Raw genomic sequence first — 21,018 nt, 5'->3', positions numbered from 1 at the left:
ACTTTTTGGTAATTTGCTCACATTGGGTTCAACGCGTCATAGAGCGAGCAAGTCATTTCATTGGACGAGAGGCATACTATGAGAGTTGGTCAGAGGGATGCGTTCAAATGTAGTCAGTAATTTGAGGAACTGTCGAAATGGCGAACGCAGATAAAGTTGAGCTCGAAAATCCTCCAGCATCATTGAAGTCTCCGGTTTGGGAACATTTTGGTTTCGCAGTTACGTACAAGGATGACGGACAAAGACAGGTGGACCGAACCAAAGCTGTTTGTCGGCATTTTTCAACTAAAATTGGTTACGCGGCTGGCAATACATCAAACTTGCACACTCATTTGAAAAGGCATCACCCGAACGTGAATATCACCGGTACCAAAAAAAAAAAGACTGAAGCGCAAACCCAACTCCCTCTAGCATTTAAGCCTCCACCACTCGCAAAAAGTTCAGACCGAGCCAAAGCTATTACAAACGCCAAATATCCTTATGTTGCCATGTTAGCAAAGCGCTACCTGGCTGTATCTGCTACCTCTGTCCCTAGCGAGAGGGTGTTCTCCACAGCAGGAGACATTGTTAGTGCCAGCAGATCTGCCCTTTCGGCAAGCAATGTGGACAAGTTAATTTTTCTTTAAAAAAACATGAAAATACAATGACAAGCAAGTCATGATGTCAAACTGGCTGCTTAGGTAATAGTACAGTTCAAATACAGATTATTTCAGTTCATCGAAATGCTGCACCTTAATGTTTATTTTATTTTGTACTTATTTGAGTGAATACATTATTCACAGTTTAATAATAATAAAAAATATATATATATATATATGTTATGTTTTGTGATAATTGTTTCTGCTGTACCGAAAACGTACCGAACCGTGACCTAAAAACCGAGGTACGTACCGAAACGAAATGTTTGTGAACCGTTACACCCCTTATAAATATAGTAAAATCCTACTACCCATGATTTATAAGATCTTATTTTTAGATTTCAAAGAATTAAGTTAATGCCTTTTAAGACTTTAGGCATCTGCTGAAACCCTGTTTCAGCAAAGTCATAAAAAGTTACCATCAGCTGAATCTTCCTTTAGCTCCAGCATCTCAGAGAAGTCTTCCTTAGTTTTCTGCCCCTCCTCTTCCTCCATCTTCCTCTTCTGCTCCTCCTTCTTCTTCTTGCGTTTCTCCTTACGCTTCTCACGTTTAGCAGCCAGAGCTTGCTTCTTGCTCTCCTCTCGGGACTGTCGAAAACAAGACAGAGTTTTATAAACGTTATTTTTGTGCTCATCCACTCTGTGCTGCCTATTCAGAATGCTTTAACCACTAAAAAACCAGCCATGAGGTCTGATATTACCTTCTCCAAGTCTAACTCCTTGAGGAGGATGCTGGCGTTCTTGTTGGCCTCGGCTGCCTGCTGGTCTTTGGCTTTAACGATGGTCTCCATGCACTGGTGGCATTTCTTCAACAGCTCCTACAACAACAGGAAACCAACGCTGGAGTTAAAGCTCTGCTAACATCTTCGTCTGATCTGTGAGTTATATAGAGGAGACCAATGACTTAAAAATAAAATCAACCTACCTTGTCAGCGATGGTAGCGATGTATCTCATGCACTCGATATCTGATGGGAATTGATTGACTTCCTTTACAAGATACTGCACCACCTTCACGTGACCCTGAAATGATAGGTAGAATGATTAGTAACCAAAGCTTGCCAAAGTGTATAATGACACACTAACAATCAGGGTTTGGGTTCAATCTGCACCTTGCGAAAGGCCGCCATGAGTGGAGTAATCTTGCGGTTGTCGGCCGCATCCACATCAGCACTGGCATGCACCAAGAGCTGAACCACATCAAAATGACCACCATTTGCCGCCAGCCACAGGGGGGTGTTCCCTTTCTTGTTTCGTACATCGATATGGGCTCCCCTACAAAGACAGGAAGAGACATTGGCGTCACATGAAAGGCATAGCAGCTTAAAGGTAAGAAAAGGCAGGTGGCAACATGTGGATAAATCTTGAGGTGAAGCCTGTTAAATCGTCAAAGTAGTAAGTTAGCCTTTATCTCATCAGCATTCACTGTGTAAAACCTGATGTGACAAAAGGACCATCTGTAGTTGAATAAAGACCAGCTAATAACCTGCACTGCGTTAACTCTCAATAGGAAAATGATAGCGCGTTTCCATCTAATTTACACATCAAAAGAGACTGGCGATAATATTGCTAAAAGAAGATGATAAAGTGGTCCTGTAAAGAAGCACTCACCTGTTGATAAGCAGCTCACAAAACTTGTAGTGGCCCTTGTCAGCAGCAATAGTAAGGGCAGTGTCTCGGGATGAGGGGACAGGGGGAGCGTTGACGTCGGCGCCTTTGTCCAGAAGCACTCGACCCACTTCTGCATAACCTCCTGAGGCCGCCTCCATCAGAGGAGTAAGACCGGTCTGAATAGGAAGGGAAATGTTACTGAGCAAGATGGCAACCTGAATCGTGTGTTCAGCCAGTGTAGGATGATTACATACGCAACAGTCAGGTCTGGAACTTGGTTGATGTGATCCGGACCCCTTACCTTAGCGCGATGCTCCACATTGGCCTTGCGATCGAGCAGCAGACTAACGACCTCAGCCCGCCCCTGGAAGCAGGCGAGGGTCAGAGCCGTGTTTCTGTTGGTTTCGATCTGGGCATTGATGTCCGAGCCCATATCTAGCAACAGCTTCACCGCTGGTACATGACCGTTCATGGCCGCCAGCATCAGAGGAGAGATTCCCAACTTACTGCCAGTCCTGGGGAGAAAGTGAATAAACAAATAATTAAGAGACCAAGTGCCAACAAAACTTTGTAATGTGCCAAAAGCACTTTCTATTCTTGGGTCTAGGTTTCAGTGTATATTAATGTTTTACTGTAGTTTAGCAACTGGACTTTTTACAGATCGGCATTTTATCAAAGTAGCAGATGCTAGAAAGCCTTGGTTTGTACGTTAGTTTCTTTCCACACTCCTGATTTATAACTTGGTTAATAACTATGGTTTTACTTCTAGGTGTGGCTGAAACCCAAAAGGAACATTTTACAGAGATGTTTTTGTTTGGGAAAGTGCTACCACGTTCACTTCCAGGAACATATCATTTGTTCACATTTAGATTACATTTCAAGAGTTTATACTGATAACAAATCTAATGCCATGGTTCCTGTCGCTCACCTGGAGTTTATCTCAGCTCCAGCATTGAGGAGTATCTTGATGATGTTGACGTAACCCCCAGAGGCTGCCAGGCTAAGAGGCGTGTAGTCGGAAACATTGCGGTGTTCCTTATTGGCTCCCCGCAGCAGCAGCAACTCCACCACCTGACCAAGACCAATGACAGTTTTATAGTGAGAGCCAGGGGAAAAAGATGAACAGAAAACGTCACTATTGTGAAGGTTTACTGAAAGACAAAGGGTTTACCTCCTGGCGTCCCCCAGAGCAGGCGAGGGAGAGGGGCGTGTCTTTGGTTCTCTCTGACTGAGCCTCAATGTCACCCCCTTTATCCAGAAGCACCTCCACTACTCCTACGTGTCCAGCAGTGGCGGCCAGGATCAGAGGAGTAAAACCTGTCAAGAACAAACAATATGAGAAATTGTCGATTTCTTAATCCATGAATTTAATTCCAACTCATACCCCGGTATGTTTTATTATGAGGCTTTCATACCTTTTTTGTCCCGGTGCTCAATGTTGGCTCCCCGTGCAATGAGGACAGATACGAGTTCCTCGTGTCCTCCTGCACACGCCAGCGTCAGCGCTGTGTCATGGTTGCTCTCCGTCTGCGGGGAAAGTAAAAACTCTTAACAGGGCTAGAGGACTGTTTGTACATACATGTTCTCACTGCAATGTCAACATCAAGAGCTTTGTCGAGTCAAATTTGGCATCGTGTCTTACATGTGCATCAATGTCGACAGAGGGGTAGAGGGGCAGGACTGACGGGGGCGAGGAGATGTTTGAGGGCATCTGTGTGGGTGGCTGGGACAGGGGCGTGGGCGAGGTTGTAGTGTTCAGCATGGGCACACGACTGCTCACAGCTGCAATAAAAAACAAAAGGTAAAAAAGTTACAGTGACATACAGATGAGGGATTTGGAAGACACTTCGAGAGTCAACTCAAGTCACCTGTTAACAGGAATGCACTTACCCGCCATGATGTCGTCCAGCGTGTCTGTGAGCGTCTGTGCAGGTGTGGCTACCATGAGCCCATCCGGGGCCTGCTGAGGGATCATCCCTGGGCCTAGCCCTCCCAACTGTTGACCCTGTTGCTGCTGGCCCAGCATCTGCTGCCCCACCAGTACCCTCTGCAGCTCTGGGCTGGTGCTTCCCGGGTAGTCCGCAGGGTTGTAGTCCGGTAGCGGCTGGATAGGGACGAAGGCGTTCTGCAGAGGCAGAGGGGGGGGCTGGGGCTGGGCCTGCGGCGAGGGGGGCAGAGGAGGCTGCTGTGGTGGCTGAGGCCCATCCCTGTAGAGGATTGTGCCCACCTGAGGAAGCTTGGGGTAATCGTCTTCTTCTCCGTCCGCTTCGTCCTCTGAGCCCTCGTCTTCGTCGTCTTCGTCCTCATCCTAAAACAGTATAGGAGTCTCTCATGTAAATAAACTGCTTTGGGACTCAGAATTAGCATCATAATGATTAACAAACCAACAAACAAAATGACTGAAGGTTTCACCTCTTCCCCTTCCTCTCCTGGCTGCTCGTCTTGCTCCCCATCTCTGTTAGCCTCTTCATCCGTGTCAGAGCTAGTGTGAACTTGTGCCCCTGCGCAGGGAAGGGGCCCGGCCGGAGACGATCCGGGGCCCGGGCCCTGACTCTGTCCGGCCTCCTCCTCCTCCTTTAAACCCTTCGCCTCCATGTACTCTTTGGTGAACTGTTGCTGTGTTTTTAGCTGTAGCTGTCGCTCCACCTTCTGCAGCTCCTTCAGGATTTTCTTCTTCTTCTGCACCTAAGTGGGGAACAGCCACATCCGTGGTTGACTAACTTCTGATATGGTGCTATGCATTTAAGTCTTAACTTGCTTGTAAAAAGGTAACATCTATCTTACTTAAGCTTTTCATGCAAATAACATTTAAATGTGAACTTGATTGTTAAAGGTAACATTCATCTTACTTAAAGAACGGGAAAACAATATTCAAATTGGGATACGATCTTAAATCGATGATGGATTATACCTGCTCCTCTCTGCTCTTCTTCAGCTCCTCAATCTTGTCTTTGGTGAGCGGCTCCCCCTGAATGAGCTCAAGCGACTGCAGCTGGGCCTTCTCGATGGCGCTGATTCTCTGGCCCAGCTCGTTCAGCTTTCCCTCCGTCTCCTCCACAATGCACTCCAGAGGCTGGCATAGGTGGAAGGGCGGCAGAGGCTCGGCTTCAGGCCCCCGGCCGCCTGAGCTGGGGACACCGGGCTGAAGGGCCGCTTGTCTCTGTTTTGACCCGCCTGGATTCGAACAATAGAGAACAATAAGTAGAGTATTTGGATTGCTAAGCGGCTAAATGAAGTCTGTAACTCCATTTTGTGAGTACACTCACTGGGAGACAGGACTTTGACAATAATAATGACCTTTGCTGGAGACGGGTGGGGGTGTGGCGATGTTTGATGGGGCTCGGTCTGGCTCCTGAGGGGGCACTACCATGGCGAGAGATTGGAATGGGACACGAGGAACCTGTGACAGAAGTGGACATGTTAGTTTGAAACAATCAAAAACAACTATAAGAATTGCCTTGAACTAAAAACAGATATATTCCTCATAAGAACATTGACAGAAATTGTGATTTACTCCTCTATTTACCTGAGAGGCATCTTGCGAGGGGGGAGTGAGCTGGGAGAGGTCGGGGGCTGGGACAGACAGGATGTTGTTGGGGTAGTCCAACAGGTAGGACACCACATTCGTGTGGCCTCCCTTAGCAGCTTCTATCAACATGGTTGAACCATCCTATCAAAGAGAAAAATATGCAAGTTTCTATATTGTGCATAAATATTGCAAAATCAAACTGGTCTAATCTGTATCCGGAGTGTGTGCATTACTTTGAGTCTGTGTGTAGGATCGGCCCCATGTGCCAGCAGCAGCTCCACCACAGCCAGGTGTCCTCCAGCGCAGGCCAGCGACACCACTGTGTGGTCATTGTTGGCTGTAGCTCTGTTCACGTTAGCACCTGTAAGAGAAGAGGCAAGATCTCATTAACTCATTGTGGACGATATACAAGTCTTATTGTTACATGCACAAAAGCAAACTCATTAGCAAATGAAGGGCTAAGGTATTTGTGTAAAATGTTTAAGAAAGGTTTAGTGTGAAAATACACCAATAAAAGTACTGTAAATAAAAATCAACAAATCCATTACATGTGTCTTAACTCTTACAAAAGGTCAAGTGCATAATCTAAATATATTCCATATATTGTTTTACAAATATTTAAATCCGTAGTTTAAAATACATATTTCAAGCTTTTGATCTCATGTAATTATATTGGAAAAGGAAAAGTCTTGAGCATATTTAAATTCTGAAACACACCTTTGCTGATAAGGAACTGCACTGTACACAGATGTCCTGCCCTCGCTGCCTTCATTAAGGGCGTCCGCCCCCCCTCAGACTCGTGTTCCTGGAAGACAGAGGTGAGGAAGTGTTTGTTAGAGTTAGGTTTAGTCCAGTTAAACAAAACATGTGCTACTTCACAAATGCAGGGGAAAAAAATGGAGGTGCTCTTTTGATCAGATCCACATATCGTGACACCAAAACAAGAGATGTTAGACTTTTACTTAGCTTTGTGATCAATAATTCATAACCAAAAAAATACAGATTTGCAACAATTGAAAGCTTTTAATAAATGGGCTTAGTGCCTAAGCATTTTGGTTCAGTCTTTTTCAGGGCATACAGGAAATGTTCTGATCATGCCTTGGAGAAGACAAGTACAAGTGTAACCTGTCTTTTATGGTGTCATGTTATACAAATGTGACTCAGCAGAAAAACACTGCAGTAACACTAAAAGCTTCAGATAATAGATTTGCTCACTAAACACATTACACATCTGTTGAGATGCTGTTTTTATTACAAAGAGGATTTAGGAGGATGGCGTACCAAGTTGGCTCCAGCCTGCAGCAGCACATCCGCCACGTCCGTGTGTCCGTTCTCACACGCATACGTCAAAGCTGTGTCACCCGTTGCTGTTGTGGCATGAACGTTCGCCCCTAAATGACAAAAACCAAGAGATTAGCATTTTAAGCACAGCGGTGTAACTCACACATTTTGAAGGCTTTGTTCACCCCCCTGCCATCGTGTCCTCTAGCTCACCTGCAGCCAGTAGGTATTTCACCAACTCCAGGTGGCCCTCCTGTGCAGCCTCCATTAGAGGTGTGGAGCAACCCAACTCGATGTCTGCGCCCGCCTTGATCAGGAAGTCCGCTACTTCCAAGAAACCTCCGCAGCATGCTAGAGTCAAAGCCGTCTCCTGCGTCTCCTCCGTCTGGGCATTGATGTTAGCGCCTGAACGACAGATGAAGAACAGTTTAGTGATTAACAACTTATTTGTTTTCATGAAGTGTTAACGTGCATGTTTTCTTAAAAAAGACTAAAGAAATGTGAATTAACTTTCAGAGATGACATTCTCAATGATCTTATTTCTGATAAAAACCACAAAATAAAAAGAGACTGGAGTGTACCATTCACTGAAATGTAGAAGCGACCCTTGCTTACCTTGAGCCAGCAGCAGTGCTACCATCTCTTCATGGCCTTCTCTAGCTGCCTCCATCAGAGGTGTGTAGCCTTCATCATTTACCTGGACACAAACAGAAGCATCCGCAAATAAGACAAAGAGACCAGTATGACTCACTGCAAGGTTACTCTGTGCTGCAGCTCGTCTTCTGTGTATCCTCGGTGAGAAGAAAGCTGGTCAAGTATTCGGTACAATGTCTTGCCCACACTCAAATCTCCACTGCAGTATGTGCAGTGAATTGTTCTACGGCTACATCATTTATATGTATCGATCCTACTCTATAAAGACAATAGAACCCACTCCTGTTTTTTAATCCCTAAATTGTGTTGCTCAGGGTTCTCACACCTTCTTTAGAATCAATTATAAACACTTTAAGGACTTTCCAGACCCAGTTCCCTCAAATTCAAGGACCCAACCCGGCGTTGTTTGAGACATAGATCAAGGATAATTTCTGTTACAACACTGGGAATTTTTACTATCAGACTAGCAGGCTTTACAGAAACTCACAGGCAGCAATTTAAAAGAGAGAGGATACAATCAGTCACAAAATATAAATGCAAGCATTATTGCACTATTTCTAAATGCTTCCAAGGCCTCGATTTGTTTTTCTCAAATTCACTAAGTCTCCATGAGCCGTGGGAACCATGGCTGGTGTTTAGGTGTCCCGTCTCTTTACACACCTCCTCCAAGTTGGCTCCCCTCTCTATGAGCAGTGCTGCCAGCTCCACATGTCCTCCACAGGCTGCGAGGGTGAGGGGCGACTCGAACGAATCTGCTGGCATGTTGACCTGCGCTCCGCTGTCCAACAGCAGCCGTGCCACCTCCACATGGCCGTCCTGGGACAGCGAGACACACAGAGAATGTAGAGATAAGCACCTGAATGAATATATGGGACCACTTTATAGCAAGCCAATATAAAGACGCGCTTAACGAGTCCCAGAACCTCGAGATTCTTCACAAGCCACTTACTTACAAGGTGTGTATTTAGAAGAATATTAGAATATCTTCTTTCCCCACAACATTTGTTCCATGTATTTATTTAAAAGAGGGCATATCCCTTCGCCAATTATTTTAAAGGACTAGCCTACAATAAAACATTAAATAATGCTAAAGCCTGTGCTTTACATATTTATGTTGGGGTTTCCCCTATGTTACATTGCATTTGGTATGATTGCAACAAAACAATTGTATTTCTAAAAATAACAAAAGAACTGAAACAAAAAACAAGCAAATATAAAACAAGTGGTAGCGTGGACTGACCCTGAGGGAGAAATGTTTAGTTAAGGGTTTGGGTCAGATGCTCACCATGCACGCCTCCATTAGTGCCGTGTGCATCTCATCTGTTTTATGTTCCTGATCTGCTCCGGCCTCCAACAGAAAACGCACCATATCCAAGTGACCTGCAGAGGACAAACATCATTCATTTAATTAACATTTCTACCGCAAAGTATTAGTCCCGAGCATGTAAATGGTACGAAACCAAAATAAGATAATCACCAGGACAGACTATATTTGAGTTCTGACCTTTGTAGCAGGCGAGTGTGAGAGCGCTCTCCTTGAACTCATTGGAGTGTGTGTTGATGCCGGCGCCATACTCCAAGAGTACCCTGGCCACCTCTACATGGCCGGCACTGGCTGCCTCCATTAGAGGTGTGTGTCCGTTCTCGTTGTGGTCCTCAATGTTAGCACCCTCTTTGAGTAGCACCTTCACCACATCCACGAAGCCACCAGCACATGCGTACGTCAAAGCTGTGTTGCCTGGAAAACAGCAGAGAGTTTAATGAGCATATAGGATGGAGATTTAAAGGAAAACATTCATAACTGAAGAGGGGGTTTTACCTGTGGAGGACTGTGCGTTTACATCTGCTCCGTGGACCAGAAGTAGTTTGACGATGTCCACATAACCACCACTGGCGGCAGCCATTAGTGGCGTTACGTCTCCCTTGATGCCCCGATCCTCCACATTGGCATGCATGGCCAACAAAACCTAAGGAAGAAAGATGAAACAATGATTAGTTAAAAAGCAGGAAAGCTATTCACCACAACATTCAACTAACCATACCATTATCATTTTCTTTGAAGGATGTTTACTTTGGTGTTGTCAAATGTATAGATTTTTAGATAAACATCTTTATTTGAAGACTGTAGTTTGTTTTTGGGTTAGCCATTTGGAATGTGTGACAACCTCAGAGGCTTTTGATTGTTTGTATAATTAGACAAGTGTAATGTATTGTTAATGTTTCTAATGTTTTTTTGCTATTCAAAAGTCTAAGTTATATCCTTATAAAGTATATATTTTATCAAATTGATTGCACTCATTGTGTCAATTTACCCCCATGGTTGAAAAAGAATTGTATTGAATATCACTACAGTGTGCAGGCACATCGGAAAAATGTAAAAAACTATTATGCTAAATAACTTCTCAGTCTACCCTTTGTTTCATGTACCTGTGCAAGTTCATAGTAGCCAGCCGAGCAGGCGAGGCACAGCAGGCTCTCCCCTTCTTCTGTGTGTTCGTTGACGCTCCGTCCCTCATCGAGCAATTTACGCACCGCATTGACATCCCCATCTGAGCACGCCTCTGCTAAACTACGGCTGAAAATAACCAGACTGCTACAATTACTGCCACTGTGACAGGTGAAGACACATACGCCTCACATTTACACACGCACAAACATACATTTACATACTGTATGGGCAACCCAAAATAGAACAAAACGTGTGTACTGTACAAGGATGTATTAATGCATGACAATTTGATTATGTGTGCAAGAAAAACTGACATATGCCAGTGTCAGTAAGGGCGAGATACATACTTGTCGGCTTGGCCGGCGTTGAGTGTGTTTTCGGCCCTCATGCGCGTCAGGGCGGCTGCAGCTTCGTCCAGGGCACAGCTAACAGATGACGTCAGTCTCCGTAGCACTTCGGGGTCTGCAAAAGCTTTACCATCGGCAGTGGACAGTTTACCGATGCCTGCCGAACACCAAAAGGGCAGAGGTGCATAGGGCAAGGCAAACCACAGGGGAGCACAACCACACCAGACCAGATGAAGAAGCAAGTCCAGTCCAGCCAATCCAATCCAGGGTTAGTAGCAGCATACACAAAGAGGAAAAAGAAAGAAAGAAAGAAAAAAAAAAAAAAAAAATCACACACAGAAAACACACACAAGCATTTGTGTTAATATGGCTTAAAATATTTGTTCTACTACTTAAAATACACCATCTATGATTCATGACTCTTTTAATGGGTGGGTCAAGTGGTACAGTACAAGACCAAATCTGCTGGAATATTACGGGAATGTCCAGGTATAATCAAATCTGTGACCAGAATGAACAAAGTGAGGGAGGTCATGTTAGTCCTGTAAGCTAGTAGACATAGGATGTACATGGTTGAAGAGAAAAAAGTCTCCTTCTGTGTGAATTATAGATGGGTAAGAGGCAGTGAGTGTGAGAGAAACAGAAACTGGAGACAGTGGTCAAGAGAGAAAAACACAGCTGGTGGAAAAACAAAATGCCATATGAGAGAAAAATGTGTTTGTTTATGCGCGTGTCATGAAAAAGAAGAAAAGCCAAAGAGGACAACGAAGGGGAAGATCAAGCAGGAGGAAAACTAAAATTGCTTTTGCCCTACACTGAAAGATCTCTTTCAGAAGACATAACAAAGACTAGTACCAACTAATGAAACCATTCGAGTGTTTATGCCTTAAAGCGGCCTCTGTTTTAAGTCTTGTGTTAAAAAAGAAGGAAAAAAGACAAGAGAGTGGAAAGAAAAAGTGTCGGCTTTGAACTTTTCAGCCTCAGCGAGCTCTAGTCCTTATGGTCCTGTGTTTTCAACACTAACCCTGCAACTGGAGCTAAACTTAGCACGGATGTCAGACTACGATTTCGCAATAGTCTCGAAGGCGAGGGAAGCAAGAGGTCAAGGAAGTTGAACATTAATGTTTCATGTTTATCTCAGAAAATGCAGGTAGTTCCCTGAACCAAAACAAGCAAAGGTTACAACGCAGTTTGATCAATTGTAAATACCTTGGATGAAAACAAAGAAACCAATTGAGGAGAGTCATTATTCTAACACTATGCAATCTAAAAGAAACATTCCTATCCAAGTGGCTAGTTAGAAGTTTAGCCAATGTTTGTTTGAGAATGGCATACGCAAATATTCCGGTATAACAATTGTGTCACACTAGAAAGGAATTAAAGATGACTTGCCAGTTTTTTCAAATAAAAAAGATAGCATAATCCGCTAAATACATTTTTGTTTGTGGGGTTTTTCCGTACTTATTTGCGTTTGTGCAATTAATTTAGGTTTTTGGCCTTTTTTAAAACGTATGCATGGTTGTGTGTAGATTAGGGGTGTAACGGTACACGTACCGAAATTATTCGGTACGGGCCCTTCGGTTCGGTACACGTGTGTACCTTAGTGTACCGAACGAATATAACGTTAAACGTAAAAAATTGAGAACGTGAACAACTTCTTGGAAGTAATCTCAGGTGCTGCGTCGCAGCATTCAGAGTAATTTGCTCACATTGGGTTCAACGCGTAATAGAGCGAGCAAGTCATTTCATTGGACGAGAGGCATACTATGAGAGCTGGTCAGAGGGATAAGTTCAAATGTAGTCAGCAATTTGAGGAACTGTCGAAATGGCGAACGCAGATAAAGTTGAGCTCGAAAATCCTCCAGCATCATTGAAGTCTCCGGTTTGGGAACATTTTGGTTTCGCAGTTACGTACAAGAATGACGGACAAAGACAGGTGGACCGAACCAAAGCTGTTTGTCGGCATTGTTCAACTAAAATTGGTTACACGGCTGGCAATACATCAAACTTGCACACTCATTTGAAGGCATCACCCAAACGTGAATATCACCGGTACCAAAAGAAAAAAGATTGAAGTGCAAACCCAACTCCCTCTAGCATTTAAGCCTCCACCACTCGCAAAAAGTTCAGACCGAGCCAAAGCTATTACAAACGCCAAATATCCTTATGTTGCCATGTTAGCAAAGCGCTACCTGGCTGTATCTGCTACCTCTGTCCATAGCGAGAGGGTGTACTCCACAGCAGGAGACATTGTTAGTGCCAGCACATCTGCGCTTTCGGCAAGCAATGTGGACAAGTTCATTTTTCTTTCAAAAAACATGAAAATACAATGACAAGCAAGTCATGATGTCAAACTGGCTGCTTAGGCACTAGTACAGTAAAGTTCAAATACAGATTATTTCAGTTCATCGAAATGCTGCACCTTAATGTTTATTTTATTATATTTTGTATTTATTTGAGTGAATATTCACAGTTTAATAATAATTAAAAACCCAAAACTAATAGTTTATGTTTTGTGAGTACTAGTACAGTAAAGTTCAAATACAGATTATTTCAGTTCATCGAAATGCTGCACCTTAATGTTTATTATATTTTGTATTTATTTGAGTGAATACATTATTCACAGTTTAATAATAATAAAAAAAATATATATATATATTTTATGTTTTGTGATAATTGTTTCTGCTGTACCGAATACGTACCGAACCGAACCGTGACCTAAAAACCGAGGTACGTACCGAACCGAAATGTTTGTGAACCGTTACACCCCTAGTGTAGATGTATGGTTGTATTTGTAAATGTGTAAGAATAAAGTGAAATTAGTTTTTTATGATTTACCACCACGTATATATACACATATTTACTTTGGTTATGATTATTTTTAATTCTGCTCTTATTCAGTTTCTCTCTGTGAGCATTAATGCTAATAGCACAGGGTTGCTGGCTCCAGTTTAATGGCCACAAAAAGCATCTGCATGAGAGCGAGCTTTGCCTATAAGAGCAGGGCACAGAGGTGTCTGTATCTATGGAATCAAGTCCAAATCCAGGATGAAAGGGCTGCACAGTGTTTACCCATAACCGCTTGCTCCTGTGCTGCTACTCCCCCTAAAACTCTGACAACATCATCTTCTATCTAGTTGGGCGTTATGAGAGGTGTGAGAGATGTGTATAGCAAATGTTTTTGTTCAGATCATACAAATGTTATAATGTCTTTGTATAAAGGGAATATATAGCTTTTAGCTTTCTGATGAGGATAAAATTGTATTTCCAAGCTAATCCCAATATACAAGTGTACAAGGATGTTACCATTTAATCTGTCAGCACTATAACTACGACATAGAGGGTGTCGTTTTTTCTCATACTGATATTCTGAACAATCTGTGCTATTGTATTAGCTGTAAAGTGTCTACTGTAGGCTATTTTTATTATATGTACAGCAAAAATTGTTTATAAATGTGCTATATAAATAAAACTTGATTTGATTTTAATGCACACTGCAGCGCAATTAATGTGATAACTTGATTAAGACAGTAGTGTTCTTCAAAAGGGTGAGATGACTTCTGATAAAAATAATGTTTGATATTCAGGTGGATATCCACAAAACTTAGGTCAATCTTTAGGTACATTTTTTGCCATTTTCTTCTATAGCAGCTAGCAGTTTCTATATAGAAGCATCACTTCGTATCCAGTTCACTTTATGACCTTTTGACAAATGAGAAACATTGAAACTGCATCTCAAATACCACTGAATTCAAAAAGGTAATTCAGATATTTAAACTGAATTAGCATTACTCTGTTAATGAAATTATGACAAAGCTTTTTGTGAAATATTTATCTTACAGCTTTAAAATCAGAGTCATGTTCACTATGATGGCCTTAACCAAGATGCTTTTACTGTACACACCAATCATTTTCTGTAACAAAAATATTTAAATGCGAGCTTTTAGTGCTGGGCGGTTTCTTAGGAGACGGGGGGGACATGATGTATTCAAGGTAAGATGTAGCAATTGTAGCGCTCGTGAATCAGATAATTTATTTGCCACGCTTTTGAGCTCTATCAATAGGCTCTACAGTTCAACTACAGTTCAGAGACATAGATGTTAAAAACGCCAGCCAGTGTTGTATACCACGCACATTTATCAGATTGACAACTCCCATTACCTGTCTGAAGTTGATTTACTATTTTGACCAATCGACTTTTACTTCATTGATTTGTTTTGGGGCGGTTAAACCATTGTAATAACCAAGTCTTCCTTATGGAAAACATTCGACTTGTTTTGTTACATTGAAGTTAAATAGTTATATTCTTATGTGTATAACTTGTTTAATTTTATTATATTTCAGTTTGGATTTTCTTTTTCCTTAAAGAGTGGTTCTAAATGTTGCTTATTTGTATCCAACGAATCATCACAGTACTACATAACACCAAGTCATTGTTTTAAATCATTGTTTGTGGTTTGTACAAAAACCCTGCCCGCATTTCTTTTAAAAGCTAAGGAAACTGGAGTTAATATGTCGTAGTTTGCCTGCTGAGATTTAACAAGATATATGAATTATATTTAATTGATATCAGGACATGTAATATACACACTCATAGAAGCATGCCTGCATGATATCATTCACCAATATGGAACAACAAGGGATCCCCAAACAGAAAATGTAAGGGCTTTAGCTCCTGTATTATATTTACAGTAAACCGTTTTTGTTTATATTCAATGTTATTTTTAAAGATGTTCATGATGTCATCTATTCTATTTTAAATCCTATTTCACAACTATGCACACCCGACTAGATACATGAACTCAGCATTGTCCCAAGAATCTATTGAAATTAAAGATATTTAATGTATATTTTCCTACACCTTCATAAAGCTGCTTGGTGAACTGCTGATTGTCTTGACAGGCTTGGTATTTGGATACTTTGTTCACAGGGAATGAAGAGCGGCAGTCCAGTTCTTCCTGCCACCTCCGTTAAACAAAGACACTCTTTCCTTGCTAATACTATACAGAGAGCTCACAAATCACCTAGAAAATATCATTTTATTATAATTATTATTATGCCAGCTGTGACAGATCTTAAGCAGACAGATAGCACAAGTTGCTAACTCTTCTGTTCCCTCTGGCCGGGGAGAAAGGGCAATAGAATGAGATTAGCCATTAGCCGTTCAACACAGGCTCTCTGCATGCTGTGCAGGCTCAAGCGCGTTGCAGCGTTAATCTACCCGGTAATGTTCATAAGCCCAAACGAGGGCAGGACACCCAGCTAACGGATTAATCTACACAGACCTTCTTACACCTGGGTTACAAGTTCTAATCAAACTAATTTATCAAAATCACTTTCCAACTAGGTTCTGACATGACCCCAGCAGAACAGGCAGGTTCCTTGTGTGCCATTTCGGCTGGAGGCCTTATACAAACGAAGACCTCAACCATTGTTGGGAATTGAAAGGGATGGGGGGGCGGCTGAGACACAAAAGGCGTGGTTTTACTTAAGCACAAATTACGAATGGTTGGAGGAAAAATAGGTGTGGCCAATGAGGTACTGCTCAACTACAAATGAACAAGTGTCAAGTTAAGCTGAATGAAGTTGAGCCGAAGCATTCATACCTGCAGCTTCAAGTAGAGCTTCAAGTCGAGCCTGTGTCTCTGGATCTACCGTCCTCAAATCTACTCCATCTGTGGCGCTGGATAAAAGCAACTCTGAAGCCGTCTTCATGATGGGGTTATCAAGGTCCTCCTGGTCCAAAATGAATGACTCCACCTGCAAGACGTACAGAGAGGAGGGTCAAATAAAAAGCATTAGCCGCTTGACAGCTGTTTAGTTTCTAACCCGTCTAAAACTTGACCAGTATCTGAGGAGAATTACTTATGGGAAAGTGTTAAACCATTTGTACGTGTATCATGTTGCATTCCTTATTGTTTCCATTATTTGTAATAGAAGTGTTACCACACTCCCTATAAAAAGGGCGGAAAGGCAAGGAATTCAAAAGCCTGCACACATGGAGAGATTCAGCTGCCCAACTCCAGAACAGCAGTCTCATACCTGAGCTTCGACCCTGTCAGCTATCATGTACTAAAAACATTTTATTCTTCAAAAAAAAGCAAGCGAGTCAACAAAATGTTTCATTATTCAATTCCCCATTCTTATTTTGTTACCGTATAAATAACAGCTATACTCCCATATGTCACTGTAGAGTAAAATGTACAGATAAAGCAATAATAACATGTTTTCCATCTGACAATAACACTACCACAATTAAAACGTGTGCTAAACATAGAATATTACAGAATTAAAGAGTGATAGGACTTCGCCAAGTTCTTAGATGCGCCGCAGGTAGTTCAGGAAATTACTCACGACACATTTTCATTATGTATCCATAAAAACCAAAACAAATCTGCCTTAAAATTAAACTTTGTTGGGAAAAAGGGTTTGTATATTTTAATCTAGATGGGCATCCTCGTCTTGGTACCCAAGTATATTAACCTCTATTTACAACAATACATAACATTCACCGTTAGATTCATACCGACTAACAAACACTGTATTATCTTGGAGAAATATTTGAATCACTCATTTATCCTGTTAGGTAAACCAGGTATACTGAGCATGACAAATACCAGACATTAGAACTAACTCAGCCTTGCACCAAAGTAACCTTTTAAAACATTAACAACAAGATTTGGAATGAATTAGACATTCACATCATTCAACAATTTGCTAAACAAATTGAAAACAGTAATAGCATATGTCTATGACTATCCATAAGCTGCAGCAGGCTTTTAGGGCCAGGCCCATGGAGCAAATGTTGGGGAAAAGTCAGCATTCAGCAATGTGGAGGAATTCAGCTATACTATAGGCAGGCAGAGCCAAAACAAACCATGGGGGATGTAGTTCTACGAAGGCCTTTATAATCAACAATGGACATCAGTCTCCACTATTAATGAACTACAGTTCCCAGAGTGTTTGTATCCACAGAGCTGGAAAGGCCTAGAATGGCATCTGCTTAATCCTGGGGCTCAGATTTTAGCTGCTGCCCAGAGCAGTGAGTTCTCCACTGGAGTAAAACACCACAACAAATGCCCCCTTTCAGGCTTCAGAGGTAGGCTGTGTGAGCTAAGAAACAGGACAGAGAGGACACATCTTTGCCATTTGAGTCAATTAAGCAGCCCTAGATGCAATTGTCTCAACTTGATATCTCATTGTACTACTACACAGCTGATGCTAAGACAGACATGACCAGGCTATGTTGACATTGGTATAAGCTGACACGTTTACTGTCATGGCTGTAGTGCGTTTCAGATACCTCCGGTAATATATTAATATAATATGCATTGCACAGCAGTGCCCATTTTTTCCTCAAACTCCTTGATGATTTTTCTGACAGTCACTACTGCATTGTCGTTTAGATAACAAGGAATATTAAGTTACCATTAAAATGAAATTAAACTGAGACCTTTGATAGATTAGTGCAAATCATATTTGTATCGAGCAGTCGTTCCTGAGTTCCATTCCTGAGTCTGCTGCAGTCTTATGATATGGTAAATAAGATTACCTGACAATAGCATGACTGAAAAATCAAAACATCTTCCATATGTCAGCTCACATTAGACAAGAAATGTAAAAGATATGTTTCTTGATTATGTTTGTCAGAAATCCCCAAATAGGGGGTTTTGTCCCATTTTCACAATAACGTGACATGACAAATGTGTCATTTAGCGACAAGTGTTCTCTATCAAATATGTATACATCTGAGTAAATGTATTACATGTTTAAAGTATGTTTAGCTGAGGAGGAGATGCCATCACACCTGTCCCCGTGTGTGACTGCCAGCACATGGAAAGTTGGACACCTCTCAACATAAACTCTAGCTGCTCTCAAATGTGACAACGCAAATCAAGTTGACACAGTGGTGGCAACTATCCGACAAAAAGAGGCGAAGGATGAAAATACCTGACTGGTTTATTTGTCAACACCTCCTGTCAGAATTTCAACGAGTTTCGAGAGGAACGGGCTTAATCTATACGTATCGAAAAGTTAGCTGACGGACGATCGGAGTTAATTTACATGATTTGGAAAAGTGACGTAATTGCACCACAACTACGAAATGGCAGATAGTTAGCTGGTCGTTTAGGTCCCCGGGTTAACGAGCATCTTCCATTTTCTGTGTCTGGAAAGCTGCTGGTAGAGCTGCAAACTTGTGATGGGTGTTACGAGACGACAGCACCGAACGAGGCCGTCGTCCCTTCCACCCGAACTAGGCCGTGGTCACAGCCTGCGCTGCATAAATAAAACATTTCAGCCGCTCAGCGTGAACAACTGCTTGTGCTTCACCAAACATTATCGACATTAAACACTCCATAAGCATCTGAACTGACAGGAGGTGTTGTTAGGGTAAAGTGCTGGCTTATTTTACGTAATTTCAGCGGCCTGGGAGGGGGTGGTTGCCAACTGCGAGCTAACTCGCTAGCTAGCCGCGCTAGGAGAGGAATGTTGCCTAGCTCTCTGGTTAGGCTTAGCTAACTAGCTTAGCTTAGCGTAGCTACCTCTGAAACCTCGTCTTCGTCGCTGCCGGATCCTGGACCCGAGGAGAGGACGGCCGCGGCCGCCAGTTTGAAATCCAGTCTTTCTGCTGCAGGCCCACCTGGTTCGCCGTATAAACGTACTTTCTTTCCGCCTACACCAATCCCAATGCCCCCTAGTCCGACTCCTCCTGGTGTCGCTCCTACCCCCATCCCTGCCACTGGGGAGCGAGGAGTCACCGAGTCAATCTCGTCCTCGAAGCCGTCCGTCAGCATTGCCGTCCCGGCTACTGCATCCTGCATACTTCTGTTCACAATACGTGTGTTCACGAGCTAGTTGGTGACGTAAACGTCCGTCCAAGCTCTTTCTTCTTGGATATTTGCGTGATTTTACTTCAGGGAATCCAGAAACTCTCCCGAAGCGAGGGTTGAGGAGGATCTCTTTCCCCCAGCCATTAACTTTCTAACAACCTAACCCGATACGCACTGTTTCTCAGAACGACCGCCTCTGTTGGAAATCCTGGGAATCCTATTGGTTGAGCAGGAATAAACTCAGTTTTCAATTGGTCGAAGTATATGCTTGTCAAACATTAGACCGCAACGTCATGTTAGGTTTACCAATATCACGAGGCTGTAGAACGAACGTCAAGACATGACATGGTATGGTAGGCCAACTTAACTGGTAGCTAGCTTTATAGTTCATGTAAACTCTTATTGGGGAAGCACGTTTATAGAAGGACTACTCTGACAGTGAATTGGAACATGTTATACATTTAAATGTCTAATTGTATGTGATCTTTATTGATTATAAATATCAGTGTATGACACTACCTCACACATTCCATATGCTCTATCTAATTTATAGCGTTAATGTGACAGTGAAAAATATAATATATACTTTACAAGAATAAAAAGAGGATAGTTTAAGGGAGCATGATACTAAATAAACATACACCAACTCACCTTAAAAACAAGAAAAAAACAATGATTCCCTCGGATCATGATCTCGCTTCTTAATAAACATCTTAATTGGTGCATATTTAATGTCTTGCAGCCATAGACTGTATTGTTGCAGCAAATCATCAAACCGCAATACCATGGTATCCTTTGTCCTTTTGTTCAATCTGAGGTGACGTGGGTGACAGAACAGAATTAAATGCACAAACTACTGACACAAAAACACTGGCCCTTTGGTGCAAAAACGTTTATTTTGAAGTATTCACAAATGCAAAAGTATTTACCTTAACCCTAGTAAATGTTTGGTCTCTAGAAAGCCTTTGCTCTTTATATGTTGTTTTATTATATCATATGTATGTATCAGTTTAGGAGAGGATGGAAATACTAAAACAGGTAAATTTCACTTTTTTGTTTGAATTCTTTTCAAATAATATGAACCAAGCAGTATTTTAATTTTGCAAATGATCCAGGCAGTGGCAATTCCAGCTACTCTAGCCAAGTTTGATATACATGAATGGATCATATTAAAAGACTAAATTACGTTTAACAAGGGTAAAATGTGCAATATTTCCCTCTAAATATACGTGTTTTAGGAGTAGATATAAAAAGCAGAAAAAACATATTGAATATTTAAGTAAAATACAAGTAATTCAAAATTATACTTGATTAGATTATTTTAGACACATTAGAGTTTAGAGGCGACCGTTTTTATTTTGTCATGCCACTGCCACTTCAAGGGCACTTCTGAAGTTTCGGAAGGAACTAAAACATATTTTGCATCAATCCAACAAGGGAAATCTCTGTTTGACCTATTGCTACGTTTGTTAGTTTTGGGCTGCCATCACACCAACAGCTTGGAGAAGCTTGTTGTTTACATTGTGAGTGCTGCTTGTTCACTTTTCTTGTCCAAATGTTCTGGTCCCATTTGTTACCAAAACCAATTGACCAAGGCTGAATAAGGTCATGATAAGCTTATACATTTGCATCATCATCCAAAAAAAACCTTCAAAATCAAGGTTGTCTAGTGGTCTTTTT

At 42.0% G+C, this 21,018-nt stretch overlaps 1 protein-coding gene across 1 annotated transcript; it reads right to left on the bottom strand.

Moving 5' to 3' along the window:
* Nucleotides 1–1,057: 1,057 nt before the first annotated feature.
* On the bottom strand, nucleotides 1,058–19,494 carry ankhd1 (ankyrin repeat and KH domain containing 1; the record flags this gene model as incomplete). Its single annotated transcript, XM_010797699.1, has 28 exons — nucleotides 19,051–19,494; nucleotides 16,114–16,267; nucleotides 10,508–10,664; nucleotides 10,139–10,286; nucleotides 9,531–9,678; nucleotides 9,216–9,449; nucleotides 8,997–9,091; nucleotides 8,372–8,527; nucleotides 7,673–7,754; nucleotides 7,271–7,462; nucleotides 7,058–7,167; nucleotides 6,494–6,581; nucleotides 6,010–6,137; nucleotides 5,774–5,917; nucleotides 5,545–5,647; nucleotides 5,159–5,421; nucleotides 4,660–4,932; nucleotides 4,138–4,555; nucleotides 3,890–4,029; nucleotides 3,663–3,774; nucleotides 3,419–3,564; nucleotides 3,176–3,318; nucleotides 2,549–2,762; nucleotides 2,248–2,423; nucleotides 1,749–1,911; nucleotides 1,564–1,659; nucleotides 1,340–1,456; nucleotides 1,058–1,226 (listed from the first exon to the last, which is right to left on the bottom strand). Coding segments are annotated over exons 1-28 (4,648 nt in total), but the record flags the coding sequence as incomplete, so codon positions are not given.
* Between the last annotated feature and the right edge of the window lie 1,524 nt (nucleotides 19,495–21,018).

Source organism: Notothenia coriiceps, unplaced genomic scaffold, assembly GCF_000735185.1.
Source record: "Notothenia coriiceps isolate Sejong01 unplaced genomic scaffold, NC01 NC01_scaffold00038257, whole genome shotgun sequence".
NCBI classification, from domain to species: domain Eukaryota; kingdom Metazoa; phylum Chordata; class Actinopteri; order Perciformes; family Nototheniidae; genus Notothenia; species Notothenia coriiceps.
This window is presented reverse-complemented; position numbering and strand designations above follow the sequence as displayed.